This window comes from Notolepis coatsorum, assembly GCF_963971535.1.
Source record: "Notolepis coatsorum genome assembly, chromosome: 13".
NCBI classification, from domain to species: domain Eukaryota; kingdom Metazoa; phylum Chordata; class Actinopteri; order Aulopiformes; family Paralepididae; genus Notolepis; species Notolepis coatsorum.
This window is the reverse complement of record NC_140177.1, coordinates 108564805-108586088: the sequence shown is the minus strand read 5'-3', so window position 1 is coordinate 108586088 and position 21284 is coordinate 108564805. Positions and strand designations below refer to the sequence as shown.

At 40.2% G+C, this 21284-nt stretch overlaps 1 protein-coding gene across 6 annotated transcripts in view; it reads left to right on the top strand.

Moving 5' to 3' along the window:
- The window catches only part of LOC311239645 (rho GTPase-activating protein 12-like), a 192376-nt gene that overhangs the window by 138537 nt on the left and 32555 nt on the right, over positions 1-21284 (top strand). For 5 of the 6 annotated variants that reach the window (XM_084328027.1, XM_084328026.1, XM_084328025.1 and 2 more), the window contains exons 3-6: positions 4469-4726; positions 10438-10641; positions 16272-16352; positions 17690-17815. In XM_084328027.1, coding sequence (XP_084184153.1) covers positions 4469-4726; positions 10438-10641; positions 16272-16352; positions 17690-17815 — 669 coding nt within the window. The remainder of the gene's footprint in view (positions 1-4468; positions 4727-10437; positions 10642-16271; positions 16353-17689; positions 17816-21284) is intronic. The other variant, XM_084328028.1, reaches the window with a different exon arrangement.

Below are 21284 nucleotides of genomic sequence, written 5' to 3'. Positions count from 1 at the left end.
CAAAATATCGTTGCACACGCTCCCACGCGCGCGCCCATATTCCGATCCGTGCAATAATATTCACAGGGGTATATATTGTCATTTGAAACAAGTTACCAATGCATTGTCCCGTGGGATTATGCCCCCTGCGGCGAAATTAATTAGTATCCCCCTCTTCTATCTCTCTATATCTCTCTTGGTCTGCCAGTGCAGACTGGGTGACTGTCACTCAAAGCGCTTATGGGCGGAGCCCAGCCCAAAACAGCTTGAAATCTTGAAGTGGAATAATGCTGCTTTATAGTACTTGATTAAAAATACAAAACAATGAATTTTTTGGAAAAAATACTTTACAGATGTGTTCCATAGACTCACAGGAATTGTGTAAAGTTGCCCAAATAGTGAAAGGAATAGCAATGCATGTCCCCTTTAAATGTAAAAATCGCATGTGGGTAAGTTTATGTTTTAAGTTGAAAAATCTTTATTTTATTCAACAGTAATCTGCATTTACCTTGATAACCAAGCAAGTAGACTCATGACACCATTTATTTATAATATTTTTGTCCACCATAATCTTCTCAGTCACACTCTTTCACTTTCACCTTTGCAACTAAACCCAAGTCTACAAGGACAAAAAAGCAATAGAGATGTGTGTGTAGGTTTTTGCACATGTATGTAGGGCTGACCTTTGATTATTTTTTTGGAATTCGAAGCTTCGGGGCCGAGATTCGATTTTAATTCGAAGCTTCGAGATAAAAAAAATATATATATATATTTTTTTAATATATATTCGAACTTTATTTTCATATTCGATGCCCATCGAACGAAGCGTTGAAGTATTTAAGCCAGCCCTACATGTGTGTTCAGACACATTTGTAGGTCACCGTATTGTGCGTGTATGTTTATTTGTGTGTATGGTTGGTGTGTGTGTTGTGTCCGTTTTGTGTGTGTTGTATATGCTGTATGTTTCATGTGTGTATGGTTTGTGTGTGTATATTAATATATTTCCTGTGTTTGTGTGGCTTTTTTGTGTGTATGGTGGTTTGTGTGTCTTATGTTCTTTGTGTGTGTGTATTTTGCATGTGTGTATGTTTTATGTGTGTATTCTGTGTGTGTTTGCATGTGACTCCCTGTGGTATGCAGTAGAGCAGGTTGATCTGTATCACATAGGGCAGGGTGAAACTCTTTCTCCTGACACACCACCCCTCCCTTCCCTCCCTCTCTCACTCCATCCAAGTCTTCACACACTCCTCCAGGCACACTGCCCCCTACTGGATGCTGCAACCTGCTGCAGAGTCAGTCTTCATACAGAGAATTAACCCTCCGGGTTTAGGAGATTAATTGCCTCTGAAATTGGGGTATAGGAAATGGGAAAGGTGGTCCAGTTTATTTTCTATCAACAGATCATTATGATTCTTATAATGGGACATCGATTTTAATTGTTCAACCAAATTAGTGTTTCTGTGAATTTTCTGGGGGAATTTGCACGTGAAAACAGACTGAATCCTTAAGACAAAGCAACTACAGAAGCTTGTTTCAAAGGGATACTTCCGATTTTTGGAACCCTACCCCTATTTCTTACTTTCTATTTCTACTACTACCAGTGATGTTCTCGATTGAGAGTCCTTTCACAGCCCAGTCCATGCTGTTCACTTCATACTGGCTCCAGATAGTTAGTACAGACAGCACAGCAGTGTGACCCCATTGACTGTATTGTTTTGGGGCTAACTAGGGGTGGGTGGTATGGCCTAACGTTTATATCACGGTACAGAATATTTAGAATTTTCGATGGTAACGGTATATATCACAATATACCTCGATTTGTTTTTCTTATAATACTACTAATAATAATAATAACAAATGCTTTACATTTAGTAATTTAGCTGACGCTTTTGTCCAAAGTGACTTACAGATTGTAAACAAGTCACCAGGAGGGGTACATCTCTGGCAGCTAAGGGTCAGCAGCATTGTTCGTCAAATAGGATTGAGCTTGAGTGTTACAAGTTTCAAGTTCAAGTTTGTTTTTTTATTTGTCACAATAAAATACATGTACTTTACGGTGAAATGCTTGGTTCTGTATGAGCCCCCTGAGAGTGTGCTTCATACAGTAAAAAAGTAAGTAAAAGAGGAATATACAATATACAATCTCTAAAGTACAATCTAAGTACAGTGAGTAAACATTTGTAAACGGTGAGCTCTGCTTTAGGCGCAGTACAGATAAACTTGAGACAAAACACACTATATCCTATATAATTGTATATGAATTCCTCTTGTTTCTTTGTTTATACATACATTGCTTACAGCTTGTTATATTACATCTTATTTTTTTATTTTTTTTTGCCATCTTGGGTCTATATAACTTATTGTCAATGTCATGTATACTATTATATACTTATTGTTTATGTGTCTTGTAAGCCCATATGGGCTGGGCATACACCTGTATGTAAGATACGAAAATAAAAAACATCAAATCAAATCAACAAGACGAGACTTAACTGAGTTTTTCTCTTTTACTTAACATGGTTCCTAGTGGTCTGCCAGGCGCTCTCAACACGACAATACATGTATCTAGCTAACTCTGCCAGACTACATCCTACAACATAGACTACACAGCAGTCATGCATGAGTTAACACTGCTGCTCATCATCTCAACAATGCTTGCTAATGCATAATGTTAGCTAACTACAAAGATACAGCGTGTCTGTCTGCATGATAACTGTAATTTACTCATCAGACAGAAATAGTGAAAATGATGATGCAGTCACACTCTTCCAACACAAACTCCACGTGCAGCACAACACACACGCCGATAGAACATCATGTTGAATCTTCTGACATGACAATGGAGCCAACTAAACACTATATGCCCACAACGATGGGACTTATAATTGACCATATTCGTTTCACCACACAGCACAGACGCCCACAAACTGTGGGGCTTAGTGATATGCTCGTCACCAATACAAAAAATAAAGTTTTGTTAATTTGTCCGAAACAGCTCACAAAACGGCCATAGAGCCATTGGTCTTGTTCTGCTTCATAGCGTTATTCCCAGGGTTGGGCAGTATTGTATGTCCTTTGATAATCCATGACCAGCCAGTCCTTTCATAATCTTCAGCCTGTTGATTCATCTGACTTTGGCCTGCAAAGGTCTGACTCGTTTGAAAAGCTCAACATTACACCAGTTTTCCATCGTGTTACCTACTTCACGTGCACTCGGAAGCACCTTTCTTTCCAACAAATTCTTCTTCTTTGTTTGCGTGGGGAATGGGAGCATCGCACTCACCGTCCTCCACTTCACCTTCTTCAGAAAGCATGTGTTTGTTTACGTCGCACTACTCAACACAGGCCATTGAATTCATGACCAGTGTCCTCCTTCCCCTTGACTCGAGGCTACTCAACGCTATCCAGTTTCAAAGAACATCCTCCCCACAGAGTAAGAGGTCAACCTCCTAATGTCCTAATATATTTCAGTGGTTCTAGTGTGTGACCGAACATCTTCTATTGATCTGATGGTTAGTCTGCTCAGAGACGTCCAGTGCCAGCTGCTCAAGCCAAGTCGACCTGTAATGACGTTACGAAACACCCCATGCATCGTTTATCATTGTAATCAAAATTATTATTATTTATTATTATTATTGAATTCAGGCTATCATGATTAGTGCTCTGGCATGTAATATCAATCCAATTGATGGTCATAAATCATATTGGACTGCATGGTAATACCGTATCACACTGAAACACATTTTCAAATGGCACTCAAATATTTCAGTAATCATATTGTATTTCTAATCTAATGTATTTGCTTCATATTATTTAGAATTGTGTACTATATCACTATTCAACACTATCACTATTCAAAACACGCAAATAGAAAGAAAGAAGGTGGGGAGATGGCGGCTCGGTACGGTAGTAGTAGGTAGAGCTTTCGTCTGGTAATAAAAAAGTATATAATAATTGAAGATTGCTCAACAAGACCCTAAAGTCTGTGCCTGGTCACTAATGTTACTGTGATAAGCTACTAAAGGTAAACATGACTCACGATTCTGTCTTACAGTTGTACTAATGTTAATGTTTACTTTTAGTAGCGTATCACAGTAACATTAGTACAACTGCAAGATGGCACTGTTGAGTCCTGTTTACTTTTAGTAGCTTATCACAGTACGTTTTACAGATTCAAATCTAAGACATCAACATATTGTTAAATCTTTCAGAGTGATCATCATACGATATAATACATAGTACCTCCAGGGCTTTTCTGGTATTTTGACACACATTTTGCCTTCATCTAATTTTTGCAGCCCTACTGTTGACTGATGCAGCCCTGCTTTTTGTGTGTCACCGCGGTGGCCTCCCTCACCGCTACTCAAGATTATACAGGAAACACCACACAGCTTTGACTGTCTTGACATCTTCCCATGGTTCCATAACATAAACATGTCTCTCCAGTACTCATTCATAGACCCTTTTGTCTCCCTCTCTCCCCGATCAGACGGTGTCTCCGTCGGGCCGCGCCGACTCTCCGGTCTACACCAACCTCCAGGAGCTGAAGATCTCCCAGTCCAGCCTGCCCCCTCTGCCCTCGGGCTCCCCGGAGCTCGTGCTGGGCGAGTGGGAGACGCACAAGGACGGGGCGAACGGCCGGCACTTCTACTACAACCAGTCCACCCGGGAGAGGACCTGGAAGCCACCGCGTGTGAGGGACAGCAGCTCCCAGGGAGAGGGCCACAACACCGGGGACAGCACAGAGGTAGCTAACTCACTCACTCACTCACTCACTCACACATACTGGGAGAGTGCCACAGCCCCGAGGTAGCTACAGTACCACACACACACACACACACACACGCACACACGCACACACACACACACACACACACATACTGGGAGAGTGCCACAGCACCGGGGTCAGCACCGAGGTAGCTACCACACGCATGCACACACACACACACACACATACTGGGAGAGTGCCACAGCACCGGGGTCAGCACCGAGGTAGCTACCACACGCATGCACACACACACACACAAACATACTGGGAGAGTGCCACAGCACCGGGGTCAGCACCGAGGTAGCTACCACACGCATGCACACACAAACATACTGGGAGAGTGCCACAGCACCGGGGTCAGCACCGAGGTAGCTACCACACGCATGCACACACACACACACAAACATACTGGGAGAGGGTTGTTGGAGGTAAAATGCTGAAAACATGGAAAGGACCAGACCTGGAGATGCGAGGTCTGCAGCGATGCATAACAGTCAGATATTCTCAAGGGGTCAAGGGGTGGGAATCACCAGAGGCCCCCCGATACGATATTATCACGATATAGCAATATTTTGTGATTTATTACCTTTTTTCAACTGCAAATTATGTCCCCAATGGAAAACTTTCTTTCATCTGTTCACCTCATTCCAATATATTTGTTTTTAGTTGCAGTAAAATTAGATTGTCAAGCAAAAAAACATGACCATGACGCATACTCAATAAACCCCGGAATACAGTAGACATACTTCCGGCAATCTTCAGATTACTGAGGGGGGTACTCAACCATTGAAAAGTTAAGAATACCGAACGCCTCAAAATCATCACTTATGCTGCTTAATGACAACGAGAGAAAAACCGCTGACCAACAAGAATTTCCTTTCAAGCTCTCGAACAGCTTCACTTATCTGGGCATCAAAATAATACCCCAAATAGAAAATATAGCATCAATAAACTATGAACCTATGATAGACTCTGTATTCAAATCCATAGAGAGATGGATGTTCTTGCCCATCTCTGTGATAGGGAGGATAAACATACTAAAGATGTCCATACTACCAAAGTTCCTATACTTATTTCAAAATATCCCTCTGGCACCACCGGTAAGAATGTTCGGAAAGATTACGTCTCTCATCTCAAAATTTATATGGCGCAAGAAATGTCCTAGAGTCCGCCTATCTCTGTTGTATCTTCGATTCGATGCAGGGGGGTTGACCTGTCCTAACCTTCATTGGTATTACCTGGCTGCACAATTGAGAACTGTAATGTTTTATTTTTCTAAGGAAGAACCACCATCATGGATGGGAGTGGAAGCATACCCAATGCAACTACCACTACATTTATACATGTATTCAGCTGAGCCAAAATATTTAAGAAAACATACTACACACCCCATAGTGCTCAACATGATTAATGTATGGTATGAGGTAAATAAATTTATGAAAATAAACAACTCCATGTCGCAATTCAGCCCAATCTGGGGAAACGTCTCATTTAAACCAGGCAAACTGGATGCCGGATTCAAACTATGGACAAAAGAAGGAATAAGTAAAATATCTGACCTTTACAAAGATGGGGTCTTGATACCTTTTGAGGAACTATCAATAAAATACAACATCCCAAGGAAGCATTTTTTTAAATACTTGCAACTGAGAAGTTTCATTTCCTCTCAGCAAAACCAATCACTGGCAGTTCCTACACTTTCATCTTTAGAAAAAATTATCATCAAGAACTGCAATAGCAAAGGCCTGTTATCAATGTTCTATAACTGGATTGTATCTGGTTCAGACGAGACGTCATTATCTAGATTGGAGTCATGGAGGCTGGACTTGGGAGAGGAGATCTCAAACGAGGACTGGAACAGAGCATGCGAGGAGGCTCAGACACAAACAGCCAACACTAGCTTAAAACTACTTCAATACAAATGGCTGATGCGGACTTATATAACCCCTGTCAAATTGAATAAATACAACAGCAACACACCAGATAGGTGCTTTAAATGTACCAAGGATCGGGGAACTTTTATACATTGTATTTGGGAATGTGACAAAATCAAGAAGTTCTGGGGGGAGGTGGTGAATAAAATCAAAGATATCCTGTCAGTGAATATCCCACTAGACTCCAAAATGATATTGTTACATTTATATCCAATAAATCTGAACCTGAGAACCAAACAATTTAAATGTATTGATTTTGCTATACTACAGGCAAAAAGAACAATAGCTTTCAATTGGAAGAAAATAGACGCACCCACAATCGGTGCTTGGATTAAAAACATGGCACAATGCATGTCTACATGCATGTAACGTATATCCTCAGGAACAATATAGAGATGTACGAGGATATATGGAAACCATTTAATGAATATCTGAGAAGGGAAGATATAGGAGGGCTGCTATAGGATGAGTCCCCCCGCTCTCTCCCGCGGTCAGCCGTGACCCGGACCCCGGGAGAGACCGGAGACACGTCAGTGAAGGTGTTGTAAAGATGTCATTTATTTTTATTTCTTTATTTATTTTTATTTTTATGTACATTTTCTTTTCCTCTTTTCAATTATTTATATTTGTGTACGAGCTATTCTAATGGAGGTACCAATGAATGTACATATTATTTCTGTATGAGAACAGTAAAAACAAAACCAAAGATGCTAAGAGAGAGAAAAGGGTAGGGGGGTATGTGGGTATATGTATAATCTTGTGGAGAAAAGGAATTAAGAATAACTGACTACAATGAAAACCTGAAATGTGTACTGTAAAACCCAATAAAAATATTGTACTAGAAGAAAAGGGAGGTTTAAAGGAAATAGAAGGATACGGGAGGAAGGAGGTTCAAGGAGGGTCCCTGGACCCATGACGCGCATATTTACCTGAGTCAGAATTTAATTTTTTTAGAGCAAGTATTATAATTTGATATGATGGTTTAAGGACGACATACACTAAGTATTAGTACCAAGTATCTGGGAAACCAACTGATGTGGGATTAATAACCAAGGATGATGGGGTATATATGTATGTAAAACAAAATGCAAGGTAAACTGAGTTTAAAACTTTTCTATATATCCCTGTTCAAGGAAGATATACATATCGTCATTGGATTTTGTACAGGCCAACGAATGTGCGATTACTATTCAAAGAATGACTTAGTCAATAATTGTATATATTCTTCTTTCTGCAAGAACGGTATTTTCGTATTTTTTTTTTAATTTTCTCTTTATGGTTTAGGCCTGTATAAGGGCGATGTACACTGTCTGTGTAATCACCTGAAAAGCCAAACGGTGGAAGATTGACAATCAAAGATGTTACTATTTGTATGTTTGTGAATATAAATGCAAATAAAAATTGAGTTTAAAAAAAATAAAAATAAAAAAAAAAGAATACCGAACCTGTACTGAAGAGGCTGTACTTCTAGGGTTCTCAGACACGGAAGTTCATACCTACTGCAATAGTGTGAAAGGAAAATGTCGCACATTCGATGCAAAAATGATTTATGAAAGACGACGTTTCAACACAATAGTCTTCTCCGGGGCATTGAAACGCCCTGCTTTATATGGGTAGAGTTCCACACATTGATAACTGAGAGCCACTCAGTATAACCATGGTCCTCCACTGAGCCAGCCACTGCTGAATTCACTGAGCGCGCCCACATTGGTCAGATTCAAGCCTGTTTCTCACTGCCCCTATTTCACTCACTCACTCACTCACTCACTCACTCACTCACTCACTCACTCACTCACTCACTCACTCACTCACTCACTCACAAGTTTGACTCACTTTGAAACTATCACTGATTTTGAGTCACCCACTCCATATCATTACAAAAGAGATGCTACACTGCCACCTACAGGCAAGATACAGTTACTACTTCTTAGTCTCTGTTAGAGAAACGCCATTAATAATATTGTCACCACACAAACTCCAGCTGTCATATTATACTGTAGGGTTAGGTCAGGGTTTGAAGCAGGACCTTGGTATTAGGGACTTCTTTGGGTCTTTGGGATCTCTGTCCTGTATTGTGGTGGCGGGCAGTTTCTTTGCTCAGTATTACACTGTAATTTATTTTTATTTAGGGATGTATCCATACTGGTATCAGATAACATCATTACATCCGAATTTCTAAAATCCCCAAACCACAGAAGCACATTAAAATGTAGGGCTGTCTTAAATGCTTCGAAGCTTCGAACGTTCGATTCGATGGCACAAGCTTCGAACATCAAAAAAAAAATCGAAGTAAAAAAAAAAAAAAAAGTATTTAAAAAAAAAATTCAAATGTTTTTTTTTTTACTTCGATTTGTGTGTGTGTGTGTGTGTGTGTGTGTGTGTGTGTGTGTGTGTGTGTGTGTGAACTACCCATCCCAGTTAGGACAGCCGAATCCCGTCCAATCTTTCGCCGTCGACTAAAGACTCACTTCTTCAACCATTATCTGAAATGATAAAAAAAAAAAAAAAAAAAAATCTAACCGTGACTAACCTTACTGTCATGCACTTGTCCTAATAAACTAACCTACACTGTAACACGCAACACTTTGATGAACATTGTTACTCAGCTGATAGAGTTGTACCCTTCTTGCTGTCTTGTCGTACAGAACTTGTAAGTCGCTTTGGATAAAAGCGTCAGCTAAATGACTAAATGTAAGTGTGTGTGTGTGTGTGTGTAGGTGTGTGTGTGTGTGTGTGTGTGTGCGCGCACCTTGTAGAATTCCACACATAAGAAAGAAAGATACTGGGATGAATAAACAAAATAGGAAATAAAATGTAGAAATGCATGCAATACATAAATAAATATGAATCTCCATATATGAAATATAACATTTAGATAAGGTGCTACTGAGATGTTTTGGTGAGTTCTTTGTTTTTTTGTGGAAGTTGCCCTTCTTAAAAATGCATGAACATTCACTGATAATTGGTCTGTAGTGGAGTCTACAAGGTCTACATTGCCGGACCATGTAGAATATGGACCTTGTAGACTGACATAATTCTGTGCATAGTTTAGTCTACACAGGCCATATTTCAAATAATCAAAATCTTACTTCATTCATCTTAAACATTCTTGATTTGGGGGATTGGTAGTTCCCATGAAATCTGAAGTTGTTCAAACGACAACAGCGATCCACCTTGAATTAAATCACACAGCCGAGTGAAACCTTGTTGGATGCGTCAGTCACGAAAGGGGCTACTTAATTAATTAATCCAACCCACTTTATTTATAGAGCACATTTAAAAACAACAACGTTTACGAAAGTGCTGTACAAGTCCCACAACATAAGATAAAAAAAAAAAAAAAAAAAAAATATTAAAAAAAAAATATAAAAAAATAAAAAAAATTGAAGCTTCGAATTAAAATCGAAGCTCGGCCCCGAAGCTTCGATTGCCAAAAAAAGCTTTGAAGGTCAGCCCTTATGTCTAATGGAGATATCAGGCTTTAGCCATCATTTTCACAACAGTTCTAACATTTTGGGTAAATTCACATCATCATACCTTCTGTTAAAAAATATTAAACAAGATTGAAAAACACACTTTTCATTGTACTGAATCTTAAAAGTTTCGGACTCTTCAGTATGGGTACTGGTATTGGTGCATCCCTAATGCTGACATGGTTATGGTGATTCTGCTCTGTCCTCTAACTCGATGGTGAAACTTCCCCTTCATCTCTCTCCTCTCCTCTCTCCTCCCTTTCTTTCTTTTCACAAATGGAAGACCACACCTCCCCTCTCGCCGTCCTTCCTCCCCCTCCTCTCGCTCTCCATTGGTCGCTTCCAACCTCTTTCGTCGGAGGACAACTGTCCCAGTATCTACTCTAGCCAATCAGACAGCCAGTACGGCTCGCCGCCGCGCGGCTGGTCCGAGGAGATGGACGAACACGGACACACGCTGTACGTCAGCGACTATACTAACGAGAAGGTACTGCCTGTACGTCAGTGACTATACTAACGAGAAGGTACTGCCTGTACGTCAGTGACTATACTAATGAGAAGGTACTGCCTGTACGTCAGTGAATATACTAACTAGGGCTGTCTTAAATACTTCGAAGCTTCGTTCGATGGGCATGGGATTCGAGTATGAAAATAAAATTCGATTATGTAAAGAAATTTTTTTTTTTTTTTTTTTTTTGGAAAAATCAACTCTGCCTCTCTTTGTTAACCCATCTTTCGCCAATGACGGATTCAGACGTCATTCCCCACCATGCTTAATCTGCCAATGACTGATTACGCCGTCATCAAGATCAATATTTAAAATTTCTGTCATGGTATTCATATTTCACCCACAGAGCCATGACTGGTGCTGTAGGACTCCGCTCAACTCTCCAGCGCTTCAATACCGCCACCTGGTGGCCGATCGGCGAGGTGCCAAACCGGAAGTGGGGGCCGGAAGTGCTTGGTGTCCCCCCTATTCCGTCCGCCACTCGCGATCACTCCCGGGACTCCATCTCGACACACTGGATAATCGATCCGTTGCCATAACTCAAACAATATTATTTGGACGTATATAGTATTATACAACCCGGAAATGGTTAATCTAGATCAACATCCCATAATAGCGATCTTTTTTCTCCACGCTGATCACCCAACGGTAAGAGGTAGCTGCGGTGAGTTTCAGCGTTTTTGATTATTATTAACCATACAAACTGCTCTAATCTATATATCACCCATACAACATGAATCATTTAACGTCGGTCATTGCATTATAAACGTATTGTAAATATAATATAAATTGTATTGCTAAATTGACATTACTATGGCCCATTCAACATCGATTATATATTGTTCAGGATGTAGGAACGTTTAACTTTTTCATTCACACATTCATACAAAAATACGGTCTAGAGTATAAATATGTTTTTATCGTTTTCTGCAGTATTTCATAGAACGTGAGTTATAGCCATAAATGCATATATTAGATCATCAAATGCATTTTGATACCGATTGACGCCAGATTAAAAATGTCAACTGTACATGATCCCAGACGTTATGACTCATCATGCGCGGTTGACCGGAGGGGGGGGGGGTCGTTTATAATTCAATGACCAACGTTAAATGATTCATGTAGTATGGGTGATATATTGATCAGAGCAGTTTGTATCGAAAATGGTAAACAAACGGGCTGAAACTCACCCCAGTCTCCTCGTAGCGTTGGGTAATGAGCGTGGAGCAAAAAGATCGCTATTATGGGATGTTGATCTAGGTAAACCATTTCCGGGTTGTATATTACTAATACACGTCCAATCATGTTGTTTATTGAGTTATGGCAACGGATCGATATGCACGGTTTTGGCAACTCGCCGATCGATATTCCGGTTTTGGCAACTCGCCGATCGGCCACCAGATGGCGGTATTGAAGCGTTGGAGAGTTGAGCGGAGATCTACAGCACCAGTCATGACTCCGTGGGTGAAATGTGAATACCATGACGAAAATATGAAATATTGATCTCAAAGACGCTGTAAGACGTCATTGGCAGATTACGCATGGCGGAGAATGACGTCTTAACACGTCATCGGCGGAGAAAGGGTTAACTACAACAAGCAATGCTGTTTGTTATTTAAGATGAGGTCAGACTCGGCACTGACAGATTTGTGTTCATTGTGCTGCTTTTATAAAGCCTCAAATGACGGCTTACAATATTTCATGGAAGTGTTTAGTTTGTCTAAGATTTAAAAAGGTTTAAACTTTACAGCACTGACAAAGTTGAACAAAGTGCTGTACAAGTCCCACAACATAAAAAATTATAACAAAAAAAAATGTATAATTTTTTTTTCGAAGCTTCGAATTAAAATCGAATCTCGGCCCAGAAGCTTCGAATTCCAAAAAAGAAATTGAAGGTCAGCCCTAATACTAACGAGAAGGTACTGCCTGTACGTCAGTGACTATACTAACAAGAAGGTACTGCCTGTATGTCAGTGACTATACTAACGAGAAGGTACTGCCTGTATGTCAGTGACTATACTAACGAGAAGGTACTGCCTGTACGTCAGTGACTATACTAACGAGAAGGTACTGCCTGTACGTCAGTGACTATACTAACGAGAAGGTACTGCCTGTACGTCAGTGACTATACTAACGAGAAGGTACTGCCTGTATGTCAGTGACTATACTAACGAGAAGGTACTGCCTGTACGTCAGTGAATATACTAACGAGAAGGTACTGCCTGTATGTCAGTGACTATACTAACGAGAAGGTACTGCCTGTACGTCAGTGACTATACTAACTAACGAGAAGGTACTGCCTGTACGTCAGTGACTATACTAACTAACGAGAAGGTACTGCCTGGAACGAGGGCTGTAAAGAATGCAACGCATCATTTTAAACAAGCGATTGTGTATTGAGTGAAGACTTTGTGTTTAATTGATTCTTAAATGGTCATTTCTTGGGGAAACGGTGTGAATACATTGATCAACAGGGATCAGGCCACTTCCCTTGTTCAGTAGAGTTTAGCTTCAACAAGTGATGCATGTGTTAAATGAGCCATCTGACATTTAACATCGGCATCTGATGTGTTAAATGAGCCATCTGACATTTAACATCAGTAACTATCTAATGTGTTAATATAATAGAATAGAAATACTTTATTCATCCAGAGGGAGATTTGGCACTACAGATCACTCACAGTAAACGGTAAACATTTAGGTAGACAAAACAAAAGTCACAAATAAGAATAACAATAAGCCTAAGAATAAAATACGGTCTGGGATATACATTTCCTATGTTACATTTTAATATATAATATACAGTAAAAATATACAGAAATATACAGTAAGTGTAAATTTGTACTGTCTGTTTAAAAGTAAAGTCCCTGGGCCCTCATTTATCAAAAATTCTTAAAGTGTTCTATCTTTGTTCTTAAGCACATAATTTAGAATGTGTGTACGCAAAAAAAAACTGGATTTATCACACGTGCGTACACAGGTCGTACGCACACCTGTCTTGATAAATATCACTTTGATCCTACGCTGCAGCTCGTGCACGCTTTTACGTATTTGCATACCAGAACCGCCCCGATTATCCATATATGGTAATGGGACACCCCCATGGGATGTGAAATAATGGACTGACCCGAGCGAACTCTGAGAGATTGTTCACAGAGGTGCTGCCGAACCAAGAAGACACAACCCGGATGATAATAAATAAAATGCTGGCGGACTTGTACATGGTGATGTCAGATATCATTATAACTATGCTGGAATATGGATTGGCTACCGGGTATAATATGATGTGTGTGTAGAGGCATATGATACAATCTATTTTGTTGTCGGTATTAGGTAGCCTATATGAATTACATATAATAGCAGTCAGCCCATAGCCTACATTATGTAACAGTAACTTGCGCATATATAATAGCACATGACACAGCCGTCGCTTTGCATTAATAGCCTATATTCTCAAATGGCATTTAATGGCTATCCGACTCCTCGTCGCTATCCTCGCGGACGGACCAGTGTAACACTGTATACCTTATATCATATTCCTATTCATATTCATATCATAGTTTACTCTATCAGTATACCCAGCATGTAATACGTTCTTTGTTAGAACTCAACTCGTTATTATTTTGCGCCTAGATTGCAGAAATACGGGAATGTTTTGATTTATATTAAAAGGCTTTGACATTGTAAAACTAAATACGTGGAATTCTGTAAGCATAATACAAGTCATATCACCCACACGATATATGCTCTGTGTCCAGAGCATGTATGCTTTTCATTAATTTAAGACACATTTATTGCAAGGGTTTTGTAATACACATACACCCTCTGTTCTCATTGCAATGCGTTTTTTATTCTTTCTTATACAGTAGGAAGGGGGAAGAACACTATATTGTGGGTGTTCATATGACTTGTATTCTGCTTACAGCTTCGAAATTCCACTTGTTTCGTTTAACATAAAGCCTTTTAAATATAATCAAAACGTTCCCGTGTTGATAATAATAATAATAATAACGAGTTGAGTTACGCGGAGCGCAGTCAGTCAGTACACCCTGTATATTCCGATAACGCTATAAACCATGCTGCATTCATTCGGAGAGAAAGACCTATTATTCCAAATGCTATTTATAGGGTTTTGACCATAATTACACTACTGTTGCTATTTTACAATGAACTATAATGAATTACGGTTCATACAGCACACGCCAGTGTTGAAACTAATGCACAGAAGCTTATTTCAGTGTTGTAATAATATATTTTACCACCGGGCGTCAGCTACGCATGCTCCGAGCTGTGCGTAGATATACGCACAAAGTCAAGCACAAGTTCAAATTGATAAGTCCCACACTTTGCTTAGAAATGATCGTACGCAGGGGTTACGCACATATCTGTGCGTACGCAACGTTGATAAATGAGGGCCCAGGAAGATAGTACTGTCACCCTGTGCTCAGTGATGCAGTGAGGCACAGTGATGCATTGTAAAGTCTGATGGCTATCGGAATGAAGGACTTGCTGTGCTGTTCAGTGCTACATCTCGGGAGTCTTAGTCTAGCGCTGAACGTGCTCCCTCCGTCATTCTGTTAAATGAGCCATCTGACATTTAACATTGATATTTATCTCATCCTATTAGATTAGATGATATCAATTAGGGATGCACAAAATATCCGTGACCATATTGATATTGGCCGGTATCAACGATTCTTGACGCAGTTTGTTTGGGTAATGTTACTTTTCCATGTGACAATGATTTACAATTTATACAAATCATATCGACGGTTATAGGCCATAATCGTTTTTCATAATAGTAGTAGTAGTTTTATTCAGTCATCATAATACAATATGCACAATCATTCCAACGGTCTTTGATTCTTGCAGTGACTGAAAAGGTACAGGCTGAAGCATAATGCTTATATATGTCTGTCCTATATTCTTACCAAATTAAGCCTCCAAAACAGAAACCAAAAAAATATATAATAATAATAACAAAACAAGAATTATTCACATTTGTAACCTTCAAAAATAGCTATACAAACTTACAAAATAGCGTATTTTATTTAATTTTTTTAAGCGAATGACTCATTCTTAAATGTATATCAGCATTGTTCCACAAGTTAAGCCCAAAAATAGAAATACATCTCCTTTTAGTCCCTTTCTTAGCTTTTTGAACAGTACATTTACAAACGTCTCTCAAATCATAATCTATAATCTGTTATTGGTATCGGCCAGAATGTTCATATCGCTGCATCCCTAAAATCAATTGGTTTATCAGTTGGATAGTAGTGGTTGCGATGGTAGTACTGTCTCAGGCCTTCTCTGACACTGCTTGGGTGTGCTGCTTCTGAGTTGGTTTGTGGTGAATCTTCAGCTGGGGTACAATACTACAGCACAGTGCACAGTTTACAACATTTTATGAAAAGTTGTGAGTTTTAGTTCACGTATCGGACAATAGGTTTAATATTTTATTGCAATAGGCTATGTATGTACACCAGTAGGTCTCACATTTCTTGTGTGTCTCTCTCTCTCTCTCTCTCTCTCTCTCTCTCTCTCTCTCTCTCTCTCTATCTCTCTCTCTCTCTCTCTGTCTGTGTCTGTGTGTGTGTTCACACTACTAGTGGATAAAGCATGTGGATGACCAGGGCCGGCCCTACTACTACAGCGCAGATGGCTCCAGGTCTGAGTGGGAGCTGCCCAAGGTAACACCCTGTGGCTCTCATCTCCAAGACCACCTCTCCTCCAGACTAGACCACCTCTCCTCCACACTAGACCAAGTTAAAGAACACCTCTCCTCTAGTCATAATTGAATACCACCTCTCCTCCACTCTAGTCATATGAAGATAAAGAACGCCTCTCCTCTCCTCTAGTTATATGAAGTTAAAGAACATCTCTCCTCCACTCTAGTCATATGAAGTTAAAGAACACCTTTCCTCTCCTCTAGTTATATGAAGTTAAAGAACATCTCTCCTCCACTCCAGTCATATGAAGTTAAAGAACAACTCTCCTCCACTCTAGTCATATGAAGTTAAAGAAGATCTCTCCTCCACTCTAGTCATATGAAGTTAAAGAACACCTCTCCTCTAGTCATATGAAGTTAAAGAACACCTCATCTCCTCTAGTCATATGAAGTTAAAGACCATCTCTCCTCTAGTCATATGAAGTTAAAGAACATCTCTCCTCCACTCTAGTCATATGAAGTTAAAGAACATCTCTCCTCTCCTCTAGTCATATGAAGTTAAAGAACACCTCTCCTCTAGTCATATGAAGTTAAAGAACATCTCTCCTCCACTCTAGTCATATGAAGTTAAAGAACACCTCATCTCCTCTAGTCATATGAAGTTAAAGACCATCTCTCCTCTAGTCATATGAAGTTAAAGAACATCTCTCCTCCACTCTAGTCATATGAAGTTAAAGACCATCTCTCCTCTCCTCTAGTCATATGAAGTTAAAGAACACCTCTCCTCTAGTCATATGAAGTTAAAGAACATCTCTCCTCTAGTCATATGAAGTTAAAGAACACCTCCTCTCCTCTAGTCATATGAAGTTAAAGAACACCTCTCCTCTAGTCATATGAAGTTAAAGAACATCTCATCTCCTCTAGTCATATGAAGTTAAAGAACACCTCTCCTCTAGTCATATGACGTTAAAGAACACCTCCTCTCCTCTAGTTATATGAAGTTAAAGAACACCTCTCCTCTAGTCATATGACGTTAAAGAATATCTCTCCTCTAGTCATATGGAGTTAAATAACACCTCTCCTCCACTCATCTGTTCCTATTGTTAACTTAAGTGACTCTTATAATAATAAAAAAAAACGTTTCTTTTTCTTCCATCAAAATGTTGATTTTTCTTTTGCTCTTGAGTATTTGTCATATATTGCTAAAATAATGTCTGGGTGTGCATGTCATCTCGATGAATATAAGTACATTTGGAAACACTTTACAATGACCTCATTCCAATGTATTAAATGTTAGTTGGAGGAGGGCGATTTTCTCAAAAACAGAGAAAGCATTTGAAATTCTTCCCCCCTCCCCAGTACAACCACTCCCCTCCCCAGCCAGGCGGTGATGCTCCCAAGAGCCGCAGTCTGGACAGGAGGCAGGAGCCCATCGTCCTCACCAAGTGGAGACACAGCACCTATGTCCTGGAGCCCATCGACCAGGTCTGACACCCACATGTACAATCAGGCAATCAGGAATTACAGTGTTTCCCATACATAGATTTATTTGCGGTATGAGACGGTTGCCCACCACAAATGGATTCCTCAAACTGACACAATAACATATTAACATATTAACAGCACTTAACACACATTAGATATTGACCATATCAGACGTTGCATGGGTAGAAACATGCGTCTCCTACTCGGAGCCTGCTCCTTTTCAGGTACAAATATTGTCCTCGTGTGGACCCCTATCTTGCCCATGTGATACTTCATAATGGTATGAATACAAAGTTCCAGTCTAGGGCTGTTCCTTGTCTCGAATGCCCCTTTTCCACTGCATGGTACCTACTCGACTCTACTCTACTCTACTCGCTTTAGGTACCTGTTACTTCGTTCCTTTTCCACTGCAGGTACTAAGTAGTAAGTACTCAGTTTGTCTCTGTGTGGGGAGGCGGGGCCGCTGGTGATCAGCATGAGAGCTCCAGCATAGCTATGTCCGTGAGCTTGATAGCCCCTTTCGTGACTGTGATGCACCGAGTGAATCCACAGTCACTTGCTCCTCAATAGGAAACCAACCTAGATTTACCCTGAAGGACTGGTTCTGGCCGAACCGTTCGTTATACAAGTATCACAGAGACATTTCAAATGTACTCACAGTTGCACGAGGGTTTCGGACAGAGATACGGGATGGTTTGAAAGCTCGGCGTTGCTAATAAACATTTTAAATATTTTTTATAAACTGCTCAAAACGGCATTATTTCCGGCGTTGGGTGCATGATGCGCATGCGCTGTGATCACACCAGGCAGCCAACGCCGGAAATAATGCAGTGTTGAGCAGTTCAGAGTCCTGAACAATGAACATTGAGTACCACTGTAACACTTTAGCATGAGCGGGCACACACTCAGGCCGCACGCACCCTCACTTATTGCCAAAAGGAAAGGCCACTTTAAATTAGTATTAGCAACAGTAACAGTGTATTGCACTACTATTACTACTACTGTTAACTGTTACCCGTTATTGCACAAATTTATTGTTACCTGCTACCTGTTATTGCACAATTTTATTGCACAAATTTTTTTTGTATTGGATTCTATTATATGTTGTACCAATTGCACATCTTTGCGGGCAAGACCACCCGCATTTCATTGTATATCCGTATGCCGTGAAAAATAAAACTCTTGACTTTACCTAGCCTCTCGTGTCTATCTGCTAACGTTAGCATTAGGCTAACTAACGTTACCACTCACGTCCCTAACCCCAACAACAAGCGTAACTAATCATCGATCTTTTTGTCAGACTAAACTCTCCGCTCGGTGGCAAATTGTGTTGATGTCGGTTTTGTTTCATCAATAAATGAGGCAGAATACACAGTGACTGTATCCTTTTTTATTGCACTTGTTTCGTGCTGCAAACATACATATGACATCCTACGCGAGCCATTCAAGATGGCGGCTTTCTGTTTTCGTTCAGACTCTCCAAACAGTGACGCGTCTCTCTTCTGACCAATCAGTGGTCTGCAGTTTTTCACGTGACTTTTCTGGTACCAGTTCTACGAGTAGGGGGTATCTGCAGAGCCGCAGAGCCAGGCTGGACGGGTTGGAGGCGGGGCTTCGTGGTCTGGACAAGTATTAGTGGTCTGGACAAGTATTGCGGATGGGGGGGGGGGGGGGGGGGGGGGCTCTCTCGCTATGTGTTGGAGTGCGCAATGTGTATGCGCTTGCGTGTGGACTGGAGCACGTGAGAGTATAAAGAGTCCATTTTTTGAAACCCGTCCAATCTTTCGCCGTCGACTAAAGACTCACTACTTCAACCATTATCTAAATAAAAAAAATCTAACCCTAACTAACTTTACTGTCATGCACTTGTCCTAATAAACTAACCTATACTGTAGCACTCAACACTTTATGAACATTGTTACTCAGCTGATAGAGTTGTGCCCTTCCTGATGGCTTGTCGTACAGAACTTGTAAGTCGCTTTGGATAAAAGCGTTGGCTAATCATAAATGTCTAGATGTAACATTACTGTCTATGTACCTATGTAAACGAGACGAAAGTTAAGTTTACTCTATTATTTCGCCGTCGACTAAAGACTCACTTCTTCAACCATTATCTGAATTAAAAAAATCTAACCCTAACTAACCTTACTGTCATGCACTTGTCCTAATAAACTAACCTACACTGTAGCACTCAACACTTTATGAACATTGTTACTGAGACGAAAGTTAAGTTTACTCTATTATTACTAGATCTGGTATGTCATAAATGTATAGATGTAGCAGTACTGTCTATCTGTATGTCGTGTATGTCATATGATGAATTGAAAATGGGGGACCCTGATGGAAACAAGACGAAAGTCTTTCTCAGGTCTGCATCCTCTTAACAATTGTATGTATTGAGCTGTACTGTACCCATTCTGCAATCTGTTAATAAACTTTTCAATCAATCAATCAATCAACGAGACGAAAGTGAAGTTGAAAATGGTGCGCAGTAGTGCAAATACTTGTCCAGACCACGAAGCCCCGCCTCCAACCCGTCCAGCCTGGCTCTGCAGATACCCCCTATTCTACTCAATAGGGGGTATCTGCAGAGCCGCAGAGCCAGGCTGGACGGGTTGGAGGCGGGGCTTCGTGGTCTGGACAAGTATTAGTGGTCTGGACAAGTATTTGCACTACTGCGCACCATTTTCAACTTCACTTTCGTCGCGTTTACATAGATCCCCCATTTTCAACTTACCTTCCCCCATTTTCAACTTAACTTTCGTCTCGTTTACATATAGGTACATAGACAGTAATATTACATCTAGACATTTATGACATACCAGATCTAGTAATAATAGAGTAAACTTGTACATAGACAGTAATGTTACATCTAGACATTTATGACATACCAGATCTAGTAATAATAGAGTAAACTTAACTTTCGTCTCAGTAACAATGTTCATAAAGTGTACATCTAGACATTTATGACATACCAGATCTAGTAATAATAGAGTAAACTTAACTTTCGTCTCAGTAACAATGTTCATAAGGTGTTGAGTGCTACAGTGTAGGTTAGTTTATTAGGACAAGTGCATGACAGTAAGGTTAGTTAGGGTTCGATTTTTTTTTATTTAGATAATGGTTGAAGTAGTGAGTCTTTAGTCGACGGCGAAAGATTGGACGGGTTCTGCTGTCCTAACTGGGGTGGGTAGTTCATTCCACCATTGTGGGGCAAGGACTAAGAATAGGCGACTTCTCTTTGATGACCCGACTTCTCTTTGATGACCCTCCCGGAGCTTGGATAGGAGTAGGAATAAACTGTACATATACAGCACTGTTTGAACCTGGCACACAACATACTTCACATGTCATTTTTTTTTTGTGGAGACGAAGATGATGAGTACCGGTCTTCTCCTCAGACATATAAAATCAGTTTTTCAATACAAGTACGACTCAAGACACAGAACATTAGTATGCAAAATAAAAA